The sequence below is a fragment of the Protomyctophum bolini genome (genome assembly GCF_963924005.1).
Source record: "Protomyctophum bolini genome assembly, chromosome: 17".
Taxonomy (NCBI): Eukaryota; Metazoa; Chordata; class Actinopteri; order Myctophiformes; family Myctophidae; genus Protomyctophum; species Protomyctophum bolini.
This window is the reverse complement of record NC_137878.1, coordinates 39730647-39746749: the sequence shown is the minus strand read 5'-3', so window position 1 is coordinate 39746749 and position 16103 is coordinate 39730647. Positions and strand designations below refer to the sequence as shown.

At 42.0% G+C, this 16103-nt stretch overlaps 2 protein-coding genes across 5 annotated transcripts in view; both read left to right on the top strand.

Annotated features, from left to right (window-relative positions):
* The window catches only part of matn1 (matrilin 1), a 19377-nt gene extending 13838 nt beyond the window's left edge, over positions 1-5539 (top strand). The window contains exons 9-11 of one of the 3 annotated variants that reach the window (XR_013965587.1): positions 1047-1127; positions 3481-4051; positions 4085-5539. Coding sequence is in view for 1 of the 3 variants with exons in the window: in XM_080786800.1 (XP_080642926.1) it covers positions 1047-1127; positions 3481-3530 (131 nt within the window). In the remaining 2 variants the exon portion in view is untranslated. Of the gene's footprint in view, positions 1-1046; positions 1128-3480 lie in introns of all 3 variants that reach the window. The other 2 variants (XR_013965588.1, XM_080786800.1) reach the window with 2 other exon arrangements.
* Positions 5540-6898: 1359 nt separating this feature from the next.
* Positions 6899-16103, top strand: part of sesn2 (sestrin 2) — a 36543-nt gene continuing 27338 nt past the window's right edge. Inside the window, exons 1-2 of one of the 2 annotated variants that reach the window (XM_080788329.1) lie at positions 6899-7194; positions 13304-13369. In XM_080788329.1, the coding sequence (XP_080644455.1) occupies positions 6958-7194; positions 13304-13369 (303 nt within the window). In that variant the 5' untranslated portion in view covers positions 6899-6957. Of the gene's footprint in view, positions 7195-10269; positions 10411-13303; positions 13370-16103 lie in introns of those variants that run through there. The other variant, XM_080788330.1, reaches the window with a different exon arrangement.

Here is a 16103-nt window from a genome sequence, read left to right as displayed (position 1 = left end):
CCGCGGAGGCTGTGGGTTCAAGTCCAGACACAATGGGCTTGTGTGAACTGCACAAAACTCGTACAGGCTTTGGGGGGCGACACCTGTCAGCGGGGAGTGTTGGGCGTGAGGAGTAGGACGAAAGGGGGCTCTACGTCCTCCCGGTGGGGGCTCCTCACTGGCAGGTGAGTCAGTAGGATACAACAGTATGTCCTCCCGGTGGGGGCTCCTCACCGGTAGGTGAGTCAGTATAGGATACAACAGTATGTCCTCCCGGTGGGGGCTCCTCACCGGTAGGTGAGTCAGTAGGATACAACAGCAGTGACATCACACAGAAATGTGTGTGGGGAGGAATACATCGGCATATTAACGACTAAATTAGGGAGAAAGCGGGGTGACTTAAAACCCCTTTAAAAAAATAACAAAACAATTCAAATAACATCACTTTGTTCTGTGAGTGCCTGAAATAAAAATGTCTGTGTTTCCGAGGCTAGTGAGTGCAGACTTGTCTCCTGTGAGTCTGCAACGTGGTGTCCTTGATTCCTTTAAACTACTTGTCGGTAGAGCATGATTAGCTCGGGGCTATAATTATATTATTCCTGTTGTAATTTTAATGAACACACGTCGTACGCACGCACATGCACTGCTCTGGTCTGGACACCGACTACTGCCCTAAACCTGTGAGTTTGTCTGTTCCTCTTCCAACAGACGAGGAACATGACTGTGTGTGACTCCATTGTTAGTTTGTTATCTAATCTAAACCTTGTCTCTTCCAACAGAGGACGACCCCTGTGAATGTGACTCCCTCGTTAAGTTAACCTGTGTGTGGTTTGTTTGTCTCTTCCAACAGAGGACGACCCCTGTGAATGTGACTCCCTCGTTAAGTTAACCTGTGTGTGGTTTGTTTGTCTCTTCCAACAGAGGACGACCCCTGTGAATGTGACTCCCTCGTTAAGTTAACCTGTGTGTGGTTTGTTTGTTTGTCTCTTCCAACAGAGGACGACCCCTGTGAATGTGACTCCCTCGTTAAGTTAACCTGTGTGTGGTTTGTTTGTCTCTTCCAACAGAGGACGACCCCTGTGAATGTGACTCCCTCGTTAAGTTCCAGAAAAAGGTTGAGGAGGCTTTACAGGCACTAACGAAAAAACATATCCTTTTCACGAGAGGTAGGCCTACTGTGTCCTTGTTCCTACTGCCGCTCGTTTGTCTTGGGCAAAAGTGCATCCGTACATCAACGTTTTTAAAACAGACAGACAATACACGATAGCAGCAATGTACAGGTGTAGTATCAATATCAGAGAAGGTATGAATATAAAAAGTGTATTCACAATGATCTATACCATACCATACCATACCATCTTTATTTCTATAGCACATTTAAATAACAACAAGTTGTACCAAAGTGCTTTACAATAAAATAATACAAATCACAACTTCATTTAAAAACAAACAACATACAGTACACAGTGTCACTTTCAACATCAAAAGCTCATACTATGCTTGGAAAAGCCAAAGAATAAAAATATGTCTTGAGGCGTGATTTAAACACCTGAAGAGTGGGGGCTTGTCTTATGTGCAGAGGCAGCTCATTCCAGAGCTTGGGAGCTGCCACTGCAAAAGCCCGGTTCCCTCTGAGCTTCAGCCTTGATATCTACTGTATATGACGAGAGGAGGTAGACTAGAGTTGTTATTATTATTCCTTGACCCCAACCTGTTCACTAGAGAGGTAGAGGAGGTAGACTAGAGTTATTGTTATTATTATTATTATTATTATTCCTTGACCCCAACCTGTTCACTAGAGAGGTAGAGGAGGTAGACTAGAGTTATTGTTATTATTATTATTATTATTATTATCCTTGACCCCAACCTGTTCACTAGAGAGGTAGAGGAGGTAGACTAGAGTTATTGTTATTATTATTATTATTATTATTCCTTGACCCCAACCTGTTCACTAGAGAGGTAGAGGAGGTAGACTAGAGTTATTGTTATTATTATTATTATTATTATTCCTTGACCCCAACCTGTTCACTAGAGAGGTAGAGGAGGTAGACTAGAGTTATTGTTATTATTATTATTATTATTCCTTGACCCCAACCTGTTCACTAGAGAGGTAGAGGAGGTAGACTAGAGTTATTGTTATTATTATTATTATTATTATTCCTTGACCCCAACCTGTTCACTAGAGAGGTAGAGGAGGTAGACTAGAGTTATTGTTATTATTATTATTATTATTATTCCTTGACCCCAACCTGTTCACTAGAGAGGTAGAGGAGGTAGACTAGAGTTATTGTTATTATTATTATTATTATTATTCCTTGACCCCAACCTGTTCACTAGAGAGGTAGAGGAGGTAGACTAGAGTTATTGTTATTATTATTATTATTATTATTCCTTGACCCCAACCTGTTCACTAGAGAGGTAGAGGAGGTAGACTAGAGTTATTGTTATTATTATTATTATTATTATTCCTTGACCCCAACCTGTTCACTAGAGAGGTAGAGGAGGTAGACTAGAGTTATTGTTATTATTATTATTATTATTATTCCTTGACCCCAACCTGTTCACTAGAGAGGTAGAGGAGGTAGACTAGAGTTATTGTTATTATTATTATTATTATTATTCCTTGACCCCAACCTGTTCACTAGAGAGGTAGAGGAGGTAGACTAGAGTTATTGTTATTATTATTATTATTATTATTCCTTGACCCCAACCTGTTCACTAGAGAGGTAGAGGAGGTAGACTAGAGTTATTGTTATTATTATTATTATTATTATTCCTTGACCCCAACCTGTTCACTAGAGAGGTAGAGGAGGTAGACTAGAGTTATTGTTATTATTATTATTATTATTATTCCTTGACCCCAACCTGTTCACTAGAGAGGTAGAGGAGGTAGACTAGAGTTATTGTTATTATTATTATTATTATTATTCCTTGACCCCAACCTGTTCACTAGAGAGGTAGAGGAGGTAGACTAGAGTTATTGTTATTATTATTATTATTATTATTCCTTGACCCCAACCTGTTCACTAGAGAGGTAGAGGAGGTAGACTAGAGTTATTGTTATTATTATTATTATTATTATTCCTTGACCCCAACCTGTTCACTAGAGAGGTAGAGGAGGTAGACTAGAGTTGTTGTTATTATTATTATTATTATTATTCCTTGACCCCAACCTGTTCACTAGAGAGGTAGAGGAGGTAGACTAGAGTTATTGTTATTATTATTATTATTATTATTATTCCTTGACCCCAACCTGTTCACTAGAGAGGTAGAGGAGGTAGACTAGAGTTATTGTTATTATTATTATTATTATTATTCCTTGACCCCAACCTGTTCACTAGAGAGGTAGAGGAGGTAGACTAGAGTTATTGTTATTATTATTATTATTATTATTCCTTGACCCCAACCTGTTCACTAGAGAGGTAGAGGAGGTAGACTAGAGTTATTGTTATTATTATTATCATTATTATTATTATTATTCCTTGACCCCAACCTGTTCACTAGAGAGCGTTTCAAAGAGGATCGCCGCACTGGAGAACAAGATCGTCTGAGGACTCTCCCCCCCCCCCCCCCCCCCCCCCCAAACACCCCCTTCCAAACCCCCCCCCACACACACACACACACACACACACACACACACACACACGCTGACATCTACACACACACACACACACACACACTTTTTACTTCCTGCAACATACCGAAAAGAAGCGGAGCCTGTGAACCTCGACCTCTGTGCTTGGAACCCCCCCCTCTTCTCCTCCTCCTCCTCCTCCTCCCCCCGCCTCTGTCTCACCTCCTACCATCATGTTTTAGGGTCTCTGGGTGACTGTCTCACCTCCTACCATCATGTTTTAGGGTCTCTGGGTGTGTGTGTGTTCCTTTTTAAATACTGTGTGTTCGCTCCAGAAAAAGGTCGTGACCTTCCTCCATCCATAGCCAGCCCTAGTGTGTGTGTGTTTTGTAATATTTTAAAAAGTCTTATCCCTCATAGGGAGCTGTTGAACCAACCGACCTGGTGGTGGTGGGTGGTGGTGGTGGGAGAGGGTCATGTCTGTGGTGGGGGGAGAGGGTCATCTCTGTGGTGGTGGTGGTGGTGGGAGAGGGTCTGTGATCTGTGGGTCTGTGGTTCTCTCAGACTACTGGCCACCGGTTTCGTTCATTTTATTCCCCCCTGTCTTCATTTTTCAACCAGATTCATTGGTTCAGATCGCTCAAAAGCTGGTTCGGGAACTGCAGGAAGCAAAACAATAAAAAAACAAAAACCTTTTTCTTGCCTTGAAGTGTGAACCAAATTTTGGACGTGTCAATATTCAGGTTTGGAAGATGCAGAGATGGGATAGAAACCATCATAAAAACATAAAAAAGAGCGGAACCAGAAGTTATTTTGGTGGAAAAGGGGTGTGGAGTAGTATCCTATAGGGCGGTTCTCAAGGTATATTATGTTTTAACGTCAGATATAGCACACCCAGTTTGGTGTGCATTATTAGGGCAAGTCTGAGAGTGACAGACCCTGTAGTGGACACAGACTCCATTTTGTTTTTTTTATAACACTCACAGCATGGGGACCCGCGGAGATCCCACTTTGAGAACCACACACACACACACACACACACACACACACCTGTAAAATCTTGTCTTGGAAGAGCCACGCATCGACTGATCTAATATACGGCAACCTTCCCTGTGTTTCTTCACTAGTATACGATCCAAAAGAACCACCGCTACAGAGCTGATAATGAGGTTTATATATCTTCCCTGCTTCTCTGGAGTCCTGCCTCAACGCAGACCAGAGGTAGAAACAATGAGGTTATATCTTCCTTTTCTTCTCTGGAGTCTCTGCCTCGAAGCAGACCAGAGGTAGAAACAATGAGGTTTATATCTCTTCCCTTCTTCTCTGGAGTCCTGCCTCAAAGCAGACCAGAGGTAGAAAACTGTCCTTCCCTCTGATGTCATCGCTATAGTATAGGGTACACATGCGTCAGTATAAGCAGGAACTGGGGATGGCGAATGAATGAAGGACCCGGGAAGTCTGGCGTGGCGTTGTGTGAAATCCACGATCTCGACCGACCGTGATCGAAAAATTATGATGATGATGATGATGATGAGAACTGTCTTATTGTCATGATGTCAAGAAAAGAGCAGTGACCCACAGTTGTCTGTCAATTTATGTCTGTCATCTCTCTGTCTCTGTCTCTCTCTCTCTCTCTCTGACTCTCTCTCCCTCTCTCTGACTCTCTCTCTCCCTCTCTCTCTCTCTCTCTCTCCCTCTCCCTCTCTCTCTCCCTTTCCCTCTCTCTCTCTCTGACTCTCTTTCATTTTCTTCCTCCAAGCCTGTGAGCTCCAAGAGGTCCCTCTATTTTACCACCACACAGTACACACACACACAGCACGCACACACATACAAACATACAGGTATCTAATATTTTATATAAGGTATAAATATATCATGGTATAATTTAATATAAGATGTTATAAGGCTGGTCTTGAAAAGGTACGTGATGTGTTGTTGATGAATGATGCTTTTTATTTTCCTAAAATAAAGGTGATTCAGGAAGTAGTACAGTGTGTACGTGTGTATTAAACATTGTGAAAGTACGGATGTGCTGCACACACGCACACGTGCACAGCCACACGCACGCACAGCGACACACGCGCACACGCACGCACGCACACACACACACGGTTTGCATTACTATACTTGTGCGAGTACATGCAAAGAAAAATTGGTCAGTGATTTTATAAATGTTATTTTTAATACATTTTGCAATTTTCAACCGTAAGCCTTAAAATGCAAAAACATAGCACTTTTAACTTGTGGAATTCTGACCTAACCCCAACATTAATCTTTTCCTAATTGTAAGTCTAAAACTTTTGAGAGAGGACATAAAATAAAATAAATCGATCCAGTCTTTTTTTGGGCTCCATCCATCTGTCGACTAAAACCCTTTTTTTTAAAACCATAAAACAAACATTTAGCTTGTGATGGGACCAGGAAAAGGCTTATCAGTGAATGTGATGATAAATAACCATTTTCCTGGTGATAACTTTATCATCACAATTGTCTCTCTATCTCATATTCTATATTTCTATACTTGTGGGGACCTTTCCTTTTGCATTCACAGGTATTAGTAGCCCAAAACAAACACGGATAACATTTTAAACTAAAAGAAACGAGAAACTACAATATAAACATGCCATGACAGGTTCCCCTTTTCGCGTCACGACCTGCTGACGTGACGTCACCAACGAGGAAGTCAGAATCGTCTGAATGACGCAAGCAGCAGCGGCAGCAGCAGAGCAGCAGTCTAGCAGTACTCAACTAAACTTCTTTTGCAGAGATGATTATCAGATGATAAAACATTTGAATCACTTCAGACATCGATGCATTCCGTAGACGGAAGAGACCGACACCGGTGTCATATCATGCCGTGGCGTTCTCGTCGTGCACGGTGCAGCTAGAACCACCGTTCTGAAGGGAAGGAAAGAGAACACCGGGTTGTTGTAGCTCTGCTAACGTTTAGCCGGGTGGTGGTGGTGAATGTGATGTGACAGACGGACCCATTCATTGGGACAGGTATCGGATTCATTCATCGGTTTGGGGTTGCCTTACATACAATACAATACATTACATGTTCTGGTGTTCATAGATAAGAGTTGTAAGATCGCTGATTCTAACGGGTTTAATTGACGGTCATTGATATCGAACCACCATAAGTGAAGCCAAAAACCCAGGCAGGGAGTCAAGATTATTAAGACCGAAGGAGAGCCACCGGAGAGATGTCCATTGAATCTCCCCAGAACGGTACCGGAGAGACGGACAGAGGAACCGCGGTGGTGGTGGTAAAGATGTCCTCCGGCGGTGCTGGTACCGGTGCCGGTGCCGGTCGTCCCCCCTCCTCCTCCTCCTCCTCCTCGCCGATAAAGAGACGGATCCACCAGCCGTCCGAGTCGGAGCAGCAGCAGCTGCTCGCGGGGATGCAGGGGCCTTTCGCCCGGCTGTGCAGCCGCGACGCCGCGGAGAGAGCCGGGGCTCTGGAGGAGCTGAGCCAGGCCGTGCTGGCCGTGTTGGACCGGCCCGGTTCGGGTTCACCACCACCACCCCCTCCCCGCCTGGACCGGCACACACTGCTGCTGCTGCTGCGGCTGTCCGCCGGGTCCTGTCCCGTGGAGGAGGTCCGACACCGGGCCACGGAGCTGCTGCACACGATACAGGTGATTGATTGATTGAAATATGTATTAACAGTTTGTAGAATTACAGTACATTTCAAGCACAAACTCAATACAGAGACTGTTAACTGTGAGTGGACGACCCAATATTAAGCATTACACTTGTTTACAACAGGGTCCACATTGTTCAATTCATCAAAACATTTAGAGACGTACAAATAGACACTTCTATGTAGCTAAAGAACAGAACAGGAATTCATCATATAGGAAGCAAAAAGGGAAAAGATACATATACAGTGAGGGGAAAAGGGGGGGGCGGTGGGGGGGATTCTGATTTTACAGAGGCCAGTTTCGAATTGCGGCCGTCCGTAGGTGCCCTTTGAGAGCGGTTTTGAAGGAGTCAAGGGATTCACATGTCTTAATGACTGTTGGTAGGGCGTTCCACATTTTGGTGGCATAGGAGCGAAAATAATTTAGTCCCTTGTTTGTGCCGAATCTGGGTTGTACATGGTTTGTTGCACTCCCTCTGGTGATAATTAGGTATAATTATTAAACCAGTGGTTCCCAAAGGGGGTCCTTGAGGGAGTTCAAGGGGGTCCCCAGCTAAATGATAATTTGGGACCAAATGGACCCAGAGCTCCGATATTGATTTTACAGTATACATTAAGGGGGGGGGGGTCTCAGAGATAGAAAAAAAACCCCTAATAAATCCACAAATTTATTTAAAAACTGTTGAAAGTGAAACTAGCTTTTTGTTGGGTCATAAGAAATATAAATAGTTTGGGTTTGGGAATCACTAATAGATCCTTGATTGGATGGTGGTGGACAAGTTGAGACACATCCTCATTAGCAGGCCAATTTGCAACTCTGGATTTTTTTAATAATGTGATGAATCTAGAGTTTTTGACCTGCTTGTCTTAAACGACGTTAAACTCACCAACATTGCAGCTGTAGGGAAAGCTTGAATTATCCTCTTTCAATCTGCCGAGCTTGTTTTTCCTAAAAATCCCCCGTAGACATGTTATGAGTTATGACTGAGCTACTTTCTGTCAAATTCAGTGCAAGTGATTCTTTTTCTAAGTGTTGGAGTTTGGAAGCGCTCGTTTTGATTAAGGGGTCGCGCTGCTGCCTCCTGCATTATGTGCAAATGCGAAACAGATGGTATGCAGGGCGGTTCAGTGACTTAGGACGAGCGCTTCCAAACTCCAGCACTTTGAAAAAGAATCACTTGCACAGAATGTATTGACAGAAAGTAGCTCATAACATCTTTATGAAAAACAAGCTCGGCAGATTGAAAGAGGATAATTCAAGTTTAGACTATATAGCTGCAATGTTGGTGAGTTTAAGGTCGTTTAAGACAAGCAGATCGCAAACGCAACCACATTATAAAACAAATGTAGAGTTGCAAATTGCAGCTTGGCTGCATGGGCAGTCATTTATTTCGGAGGTTAATGTGACACTTGAGAATATGCTAATTTGATGTGAGTTTTTAATAAGGGAGTAGTCCAAACCGTTAGAAGTGTATTATTGCATTGCAACATCTCCCAATTTCTGGTTGGAAATGAGTTGATCACAAGCTTGATTGATTTTATACTGTATTTTATGTAGATTAGGTATAGCCTACTTAGCATATTATATTATCACAATAAAGTGAAGTCACAAACACATGACTTATATTATATCTCCACACTGCTCTTTGCTCCAGTTCTTTTATATAGCTCGATCAGGGCTTTAATTAGTTTTATCAGTGCAGATCAGAGGCATTAATAATGACTACACTTGACATTTTGACCAAAGAAAAAAAGAAAAACATGATTCATTTGCAAGTGACTAAAGCCCCCCCCCCCACCACACGCACCACAGCTGCTGTGTGTGCGTGTGCGTGTGTGTGTGTGTGTGTGTGTGGGGGGGCGTACGTGCGTGCGTGTGTGTGATTAATTAATCTCTTATCGGATTGCTGGGTAATTTCATCAGACCGGTACAGTGAAGACCTAGAGCAGAGCAGGGGAGAGAGACATAGAGACAGGTCTGGAGAGAGAGAGAGAGTGAGAGAGAGACATAGACAGGTCCATGGAGAGAGAGAGAGAGAGAGAGAGAGAGTGAGAGAGAGACATAGACGGGTCTATAGAGAGAGAGAGAGAGAGAGTGAGAGAGAGAGAGAGAGGTGACGCAAGACTGTGTAGAGATGTGCAGTAAACAAGCAGCCAGCAGGACACGCCCCCCCGTGGTGCCCTGCTGAAAGTCCAGGGTTGCCATGTCGGTTTATTATAAGCGACCCCGCGGCTTATTATTTTTTTCCCCCTGTAAAGTTGCGTTGTAAATATTGGTATTTTTGAGGGTTGTTGTCCCTGGAACAACATATTTTCAGATGGGGGGGGGGGGGGGGGGGGGTCTGCGGCTGATTACATTTATATTCGGTCCGCGACGGAGTGCGTCGTGTTGTGAGCTTGTAGATCAGCTATTTTGACCATGCAACCAAGTGTAAAATGACTTATGCTGGATCTCTTGTCCACTATAGTCCCTTCCTAACATTTTAGTCTAGTTTTTATTTGTTGACAATTGTCGGTACATTTAGTCTTATAGTTTTAGTCATCATAGCTTAGTTTTAATTTAGTTTCCACCAGTTTTCGTCAGTGTAAAAAGGTAGTCGACGAACATTTTTTAGTCTTCGTTTCATTCGAGTTCGTCAACAGACACTGTTTTCAAGCCATTCAATAAAAAAATCACACCCCTGTGAACTGAGTGGTGCAACTCCCCCCTCCCCTCCCCTCCCCCCCCTCTTTCTCTCATTAGCAGGCAACATTGCAGCACTATCCCTCTCTCTGTTTCTGGCACAACAGCGCCCCTACTTGTACTAATAGTCATACTCGTGCTCATTAATAACGACACATAGGTGAACAACACGGACATTGCTGTTCCTTGGAGTGGTTGCACCACTCAAAAAAAAGTCTTTCATACAAAGACCTGGGTTTGCCTGCTTTTTGGTCTCGCACAAAAACCCCAAACCTGGCAACGCGGGTGACAGCGGGCCGGGACACACCCCCGTTTCAATAGCCAGTGAACTGCAGCTTCTAGAAAACAAAGGTGGCTGTTGGGACGGTGGTGACGGAGTTACACAGTGAGTTGAGTGGAGTGGAGTCTCTGCTTACTATTATGCTGTCTTCTGGCGTGGACCTGACCTCCCCTCTGACCCAAACGCACACCGGCAAGAAGGGGGATTTGTTTTTCAGTACAGTAGTCACCGATCTGCTGAATATGACGGTGAGTTTTGGTGCTTTGCTTTGGCGGGGGTTGTTTGTACACAGTGAGTTGTAGGAGTTATGAAACAGGGGACTCTCTCATGTTACAGACGGTTGGCTGCTTTGCACTGTCTGTAACTGTGAAGTAGGTTACTGTAAACGTATAGTAGTCCACTTTATGGGAGGAGTGGGGGTCCTGTGGCTATAGTGTGCAGCTGTCTTCTTTGTTGTGTTGTGGCTTGGATCAGGGGGTTCCCCAACTTCTTCCATGTCAAGGACCCCCAAATTGACACTATAGTAATCGTTAGCCCCGCGGACCCCCGTTTGAAGAGATCTGCCAGGGCAGGGACCCCCTCATAAGGGAATGTTTTTATGGCTCTAGCAGTGTTTCTCAGCCTGTTTTTAATTTCAAGGACCCCCCACCCCCCAGTTTGACATGCATTAGTCTACGGACCCCCATTCAATGGCGTTTCTATGTCTAGGACCCCCAATTTATTATGTAAAATCAATGTTAATTTAACCCTGAGAGTGTACAAATGGACCCGTCAGCTCATTTAGCTGGGGGGACCCCCCTGGAACTCCCTCAAGGACCCCTGGGGGTCCCCGGACCCCACTTTGGGAACCCCTGGCCTGGATGACTTTCCCTCGGCTGTAATGAGTAACCTGGGGAAGGAAACTTATCTTCACTGAGAAGAATGACCTAATCCTTTTGGAAGTGGAATGCAGGCTTCTGACAAAAGGTTACGTTACAATATACTTTAGGTGGCGTGTTATTTATTAGACAGATTCCAGGTTCATGTGTCGTCGACCTGGTTATCCTGTGCTAGTTAACTGTGAGTCGTTTCAATGTCACAGATTATTAATCCTTTATAATTATGTAACACCGTTGAGTTGAGACTGACTGATGATATATCGGTTCGTGGTGTTCTTGATCATAGTCCAGTAATAATGTAATTTGTCTGAAGTTCTTTATTAATAGCAACAATCCCTTGAGATGAACCATCTCGTTTTCAAACAATTCAACCAGACAAAACAAAACAAGACAAAACAATACAATTCCTAGATAAACAAACGAACAGCAACAAAACAAAAAAAACAACCAATCAAAGAACAAACACTGCAACAAGACAACATTTCACATAACATGGACATAACGTAGACATAACACATGGATCATTGCATCATGGATCTGCTACAGTGATGATTAGTGAAAACATGAACAGGTATAGTCTCAAGATGAGAGGACAGCACAGTTTTAAACAAATGAAAAGATTGTTATTGAACGAATATGGACGGTTAGATTGTTCCAGTCACAACAAGGAGCTTTGAACATAAATGTTTTTTTTGCCAACTGATGTGTGGGTATATTGAAATAAACCTGTGAGCAATGTCTAAGTTCATGTGTATGGTATCATGAGCTGTTTCAGATACTGTGGATAATTTAAATGATAATTGAATGAATTTGACCTAAATCTAATTGCAAAAAAAACCCAAACTCAGCTTTTTTTTTTTTTTACATCTTCAATATATCCTGGATAACAGGAAAAAAAGTTGCCTGGAATTGTCTGTGCTGACATCATCACATGGGCAAGTTGCTATGGCCAAATTCAGCCCAATCCAATGCGTGTTTTTGTGCAAAACTGATGCTTGAATCAATCAATCAATGAATGAATGTATTGGATTCAGAATGATGAAAACCCCCTAGTTTGACACGTCACTGTCGTCACATCCTACTTAAAGCATGAGGAAATGTAGAAGATATTGCCTTATTGCGAAATCAGTGAGCACTTACTATGAGACCTAGCAGATCATGTCTGTGCGTGCGTGTGTCCCCCCTTTGTGCCCATATATGGAGCTACGTCCAAATATGGAGTGTGTTGCATACTGTCTGTCTGTCTGTCTGTCTGTCCCGCTTTTGTGCCCATATATGGAGCTGAGTGATTTGTGTCACCATGACTCAGCCATAACCATATAAGGAGTCCCCAAAGCAGCTATATGTCCAAAACCCAAATATGTACGAGCTGCGTTCGCTTCCCGCGTTTGCGCGTCTTACTGGTAATAGGATGTCAATGGTGGCCATTCTGTACAGGCCATTTTCAACACTTCCCCCTCAGACAATTCCAGGCAACTTTTTTTCTGTTATTCAGGATATATTGAAGATGCAAAATCAGCTGAGTTTTTTGTTTGTTTTTGCAATTAGTTTTGAGGTTGATCCTGTATATTTTTTCCATAGATTGCCACTCGGTGGCGCGCTATGAGCTTGTAGGTCTGCTATTTTTGAATAGCTAAAGCATAACGTAATGCTAACACCAAAACGGGTTTCCGCCTAAAATGGGTTAAGAAGCGTCTGCTAAATGTCTAAATTGAATGGAAATGATAGTGGAAACGTTAAACGCTTCTGTGAAGAATCATCTTTTTTATCTAGTAGTGTTATAATAATTTATTGTGTCCTGTTAAGAAGAAGAACTGTGGTGACCAGAATATTCCATACTTCTCCTTCCTTGTTGAGACTTTGTTATTTCTTCTTTTCTGTTGTACTTTATTTTATTTTATCTCATTTAGGACTGAGGCCGATTCAAAAAAAAAAGAAGAGAAAAAAATGTCTTCTAACATTATTATCATTATTTTTTAGAAAGACCTATGTTTCTATGTCAGACGTGGTTCTCAAACTATTTCATGTCAAGATTTGAGTTAAAAAATGTTCGCCTATTCCAAATTTGCGGCACAAATTTCCACGAAATGTTTCAAAGAAATAGCAGATCTACATGCTTATAGCGCGGCAAGCTATATGCCGCACTACGAGCTTGTAGCTCTGCTATTTTTCAATAGCTAAAGTATAACATGATGCTTTAAAACTCAAAGGGGATCCCGTCCTGAATGAATCTTGTTTTCATGTTGTTTTTATTGTGTTCCAGGAGAGAGGTGTTGAGGTTCCCCGTGCCCTGGCGTCAGGTCCAAGTGCCTTCATCCCCGCTAAAGAGGTACTGATTCTATCTCTCTCTCAACCCCCAGTGGTAGAAAAAGTACTAGTAATGTTTTACTTAACCCATTTTGGACTGATGGCGATTAAAAACAGGCCTCTAAATCCCTAATAGTTTTCTGAAAAACCCATGTTTCTATATGTCAGTTGTGCTCAACCTTTTTCATGTCAAGGACCCCCAGAATTATCTCCATTGGGCCACAGACCCCCATCTCAAAATATGTTGTTCCAGGGACCCCCCCCCCCCCCCCAGAAGCAAATAATTTAGTTAAAAATGTTCGCTCTGAAATATATATTCAAAGATTTACTCCACATTTTCACGACTTTTCAAAAATAGCTCAAGTATAACGAAATGCTTAAAACACCAAAAGGGGTTCCAACCCAGAATGGGTTAAGTAAAAAGTATCGATACTGCAATGTAGAACTACTACGTTACAATTAAAGGTCTGGAATTCTAAAGTACAAAAGTATTGGTATCGATATATGTACTTTAAAAGTACCTAAAGTAAGATACAGAATGGTCCCGTTAACTTTCAAGTGGTCCCAAAAATGGTTCCGTTTCATTTTGAAAGTATATAAAATAATGTTTTTGAAATATGGCAGATCTACAAGCTCACCATGTGTCACATCGCGACACACGGTGGAGCTTGTAGATCGGCTATTTTCAAATGGCCCCAAATGTATTATATTAGGGCAAGAGATAACTGTATGTTTTGTAATCTAAATCTAAAAGTAACTATAGTACCTTAACCCATTCTGAACGGGAACCCATTTTGGTGTTATAGCATCAGGTTATGCTTTAGCTATTGAAAAATAGCAGATCTACAAGCTCATAGCGCGCCACCGAGTGGCGCGCTACGAGCTTGTAGGTCTGCTATTTTTTGAAAAATCGAAGAACGACTGACATTTTTAGAATCTGATCTCAGGTCAGAATGGGTTAATCAGACCAGTGTGTGTCCAGTGGAAACCTCGTATGAATCTGATCTCAGGTCAGAATGGGTTAATCAGACCAGTGTGTGTCCAGTGGAAACCTCGTATGAATCTGATCTCAGGTCAGAATGGGTTAAACAAATTCGAAGTGTAGGGAAAAAAAGTACAATATTAGCCTCTGAGATATAGTGGAGTTGCAAGTAAAATAATTGTAAATACTCAAGTAAAAGTGCAAATACCTTGGAAATTGTACTTAGGTACTGTACGTGAGACTATGTCTATGTGCTTATTTACTTTACACTGCTGTACAGTATCTCACAGGCTGTTCTGAAAAGTCCCGGCTGTGACAAATACACGAGACATTTGTTTTGTTTTTTGTGACCACATTTTTCATTAGAAGCTTTTTCCAGGCGGAAGAGAAGAGAGAGACATTACATTGTGTTCAGGAACTTCCAAGTCATGTCGTTGTATGCAATTTACAATTTAGGCATTTAGCAGACGCTCTTAATCCAGAGAGATTTACATTAAGCAAGAACAAAAAAGCATGGGAATACATCACATAAAAACATTTATCATGAAACATGCGTAAGCTAAGAAAGTAACAGTGGAATATCTATAATGAAACTATACATATAAACTATACATCTATACTACTATGCTATACATATGTACTATGACGTGCTATGACTACATACAATGCACTTGTGCTGTCTACATAACATGCATAGATAGATGCTCAAAACGGTTTACACAAAGTTCCACAACACAAATTAGAGAAGTGCGGCTTTTTTTCAGTGCATATAGATTGTTCCTCAGTGCTCGTTTAGTACTAATGTATTCGACAGTTTGCCTGAGTGGTCATTTAGATTAACCCATTCTGGGCGGGCACCCATTTTGGTGTTGGCACTATGTTATGCTTTAGCTATTGAAAAATAGCAGATCTACAAGCTCGTAGCGCGCCACCGAGTGGCGCGCTACGAGCTTGTAGGTCTGCTATTTTTGAAAAATCGAAGAACGACTGACATTTTTTAGAATCTGATCTCAGGTCAGAATGGGTTAATCAGACCAGTGTGTGTCCAGTGGAAACCTCGTATGAATCTGATCTCAGGTCAGAATGGGTTAACGTACTACTAATGTATTCTACAGTTTTCCTGCCGACAACGGTATCGACAGTCTTTGAGAGCATTGTCGTTTTTTTTCGCAGCAAAATTTCTATTTAGTTTTAGTCATAATAGTCTCTTGAAACGTTTTAATTTAGTTTGAGTCACATTTATTTTAGTCACCCGGAATGTTTTAGTGTTAGTCTAGTTTCAGTCGACTGAATGTCATGAGATTTTAGTCGACTAAAATGTATTTTGGCGGGCCTTGATGCCGTTGTAATGACTGATTTTACACTTACTGAAAATAGCCGATTTGCTATTTAAGTGTAAAATGACTGTCCACTAGTCCCTCCCTAACGTTCGAGTCGAGTATTTATTTGTTGACTAAATTGTCAGTCTCAGTTTTAGTCATCATAGCTTAAGTTTTCATTTAGTTTCCATTTAGTTTTCGTCAGTTGAAAAAAAGGTAGTCGACGAACATTTCTCGTCTTAGTTTTAGTCGACGAAAACAACCCTGCTTGAGAGTGAAAGACAGAGTGAATGACTGTACAGTGACTCAACAGAAAGAATTCTACTGTAGGTGAAGGCGCGCTCTACTGAGGGGACTCACGTTGATGGTCTCTGTAGCTGATTCTGCAGATTCTTGAAGATTCAATCTAGTATAAAGTTTGAGTAAAAAAAAGAAATCATTAACATGGTGAATCA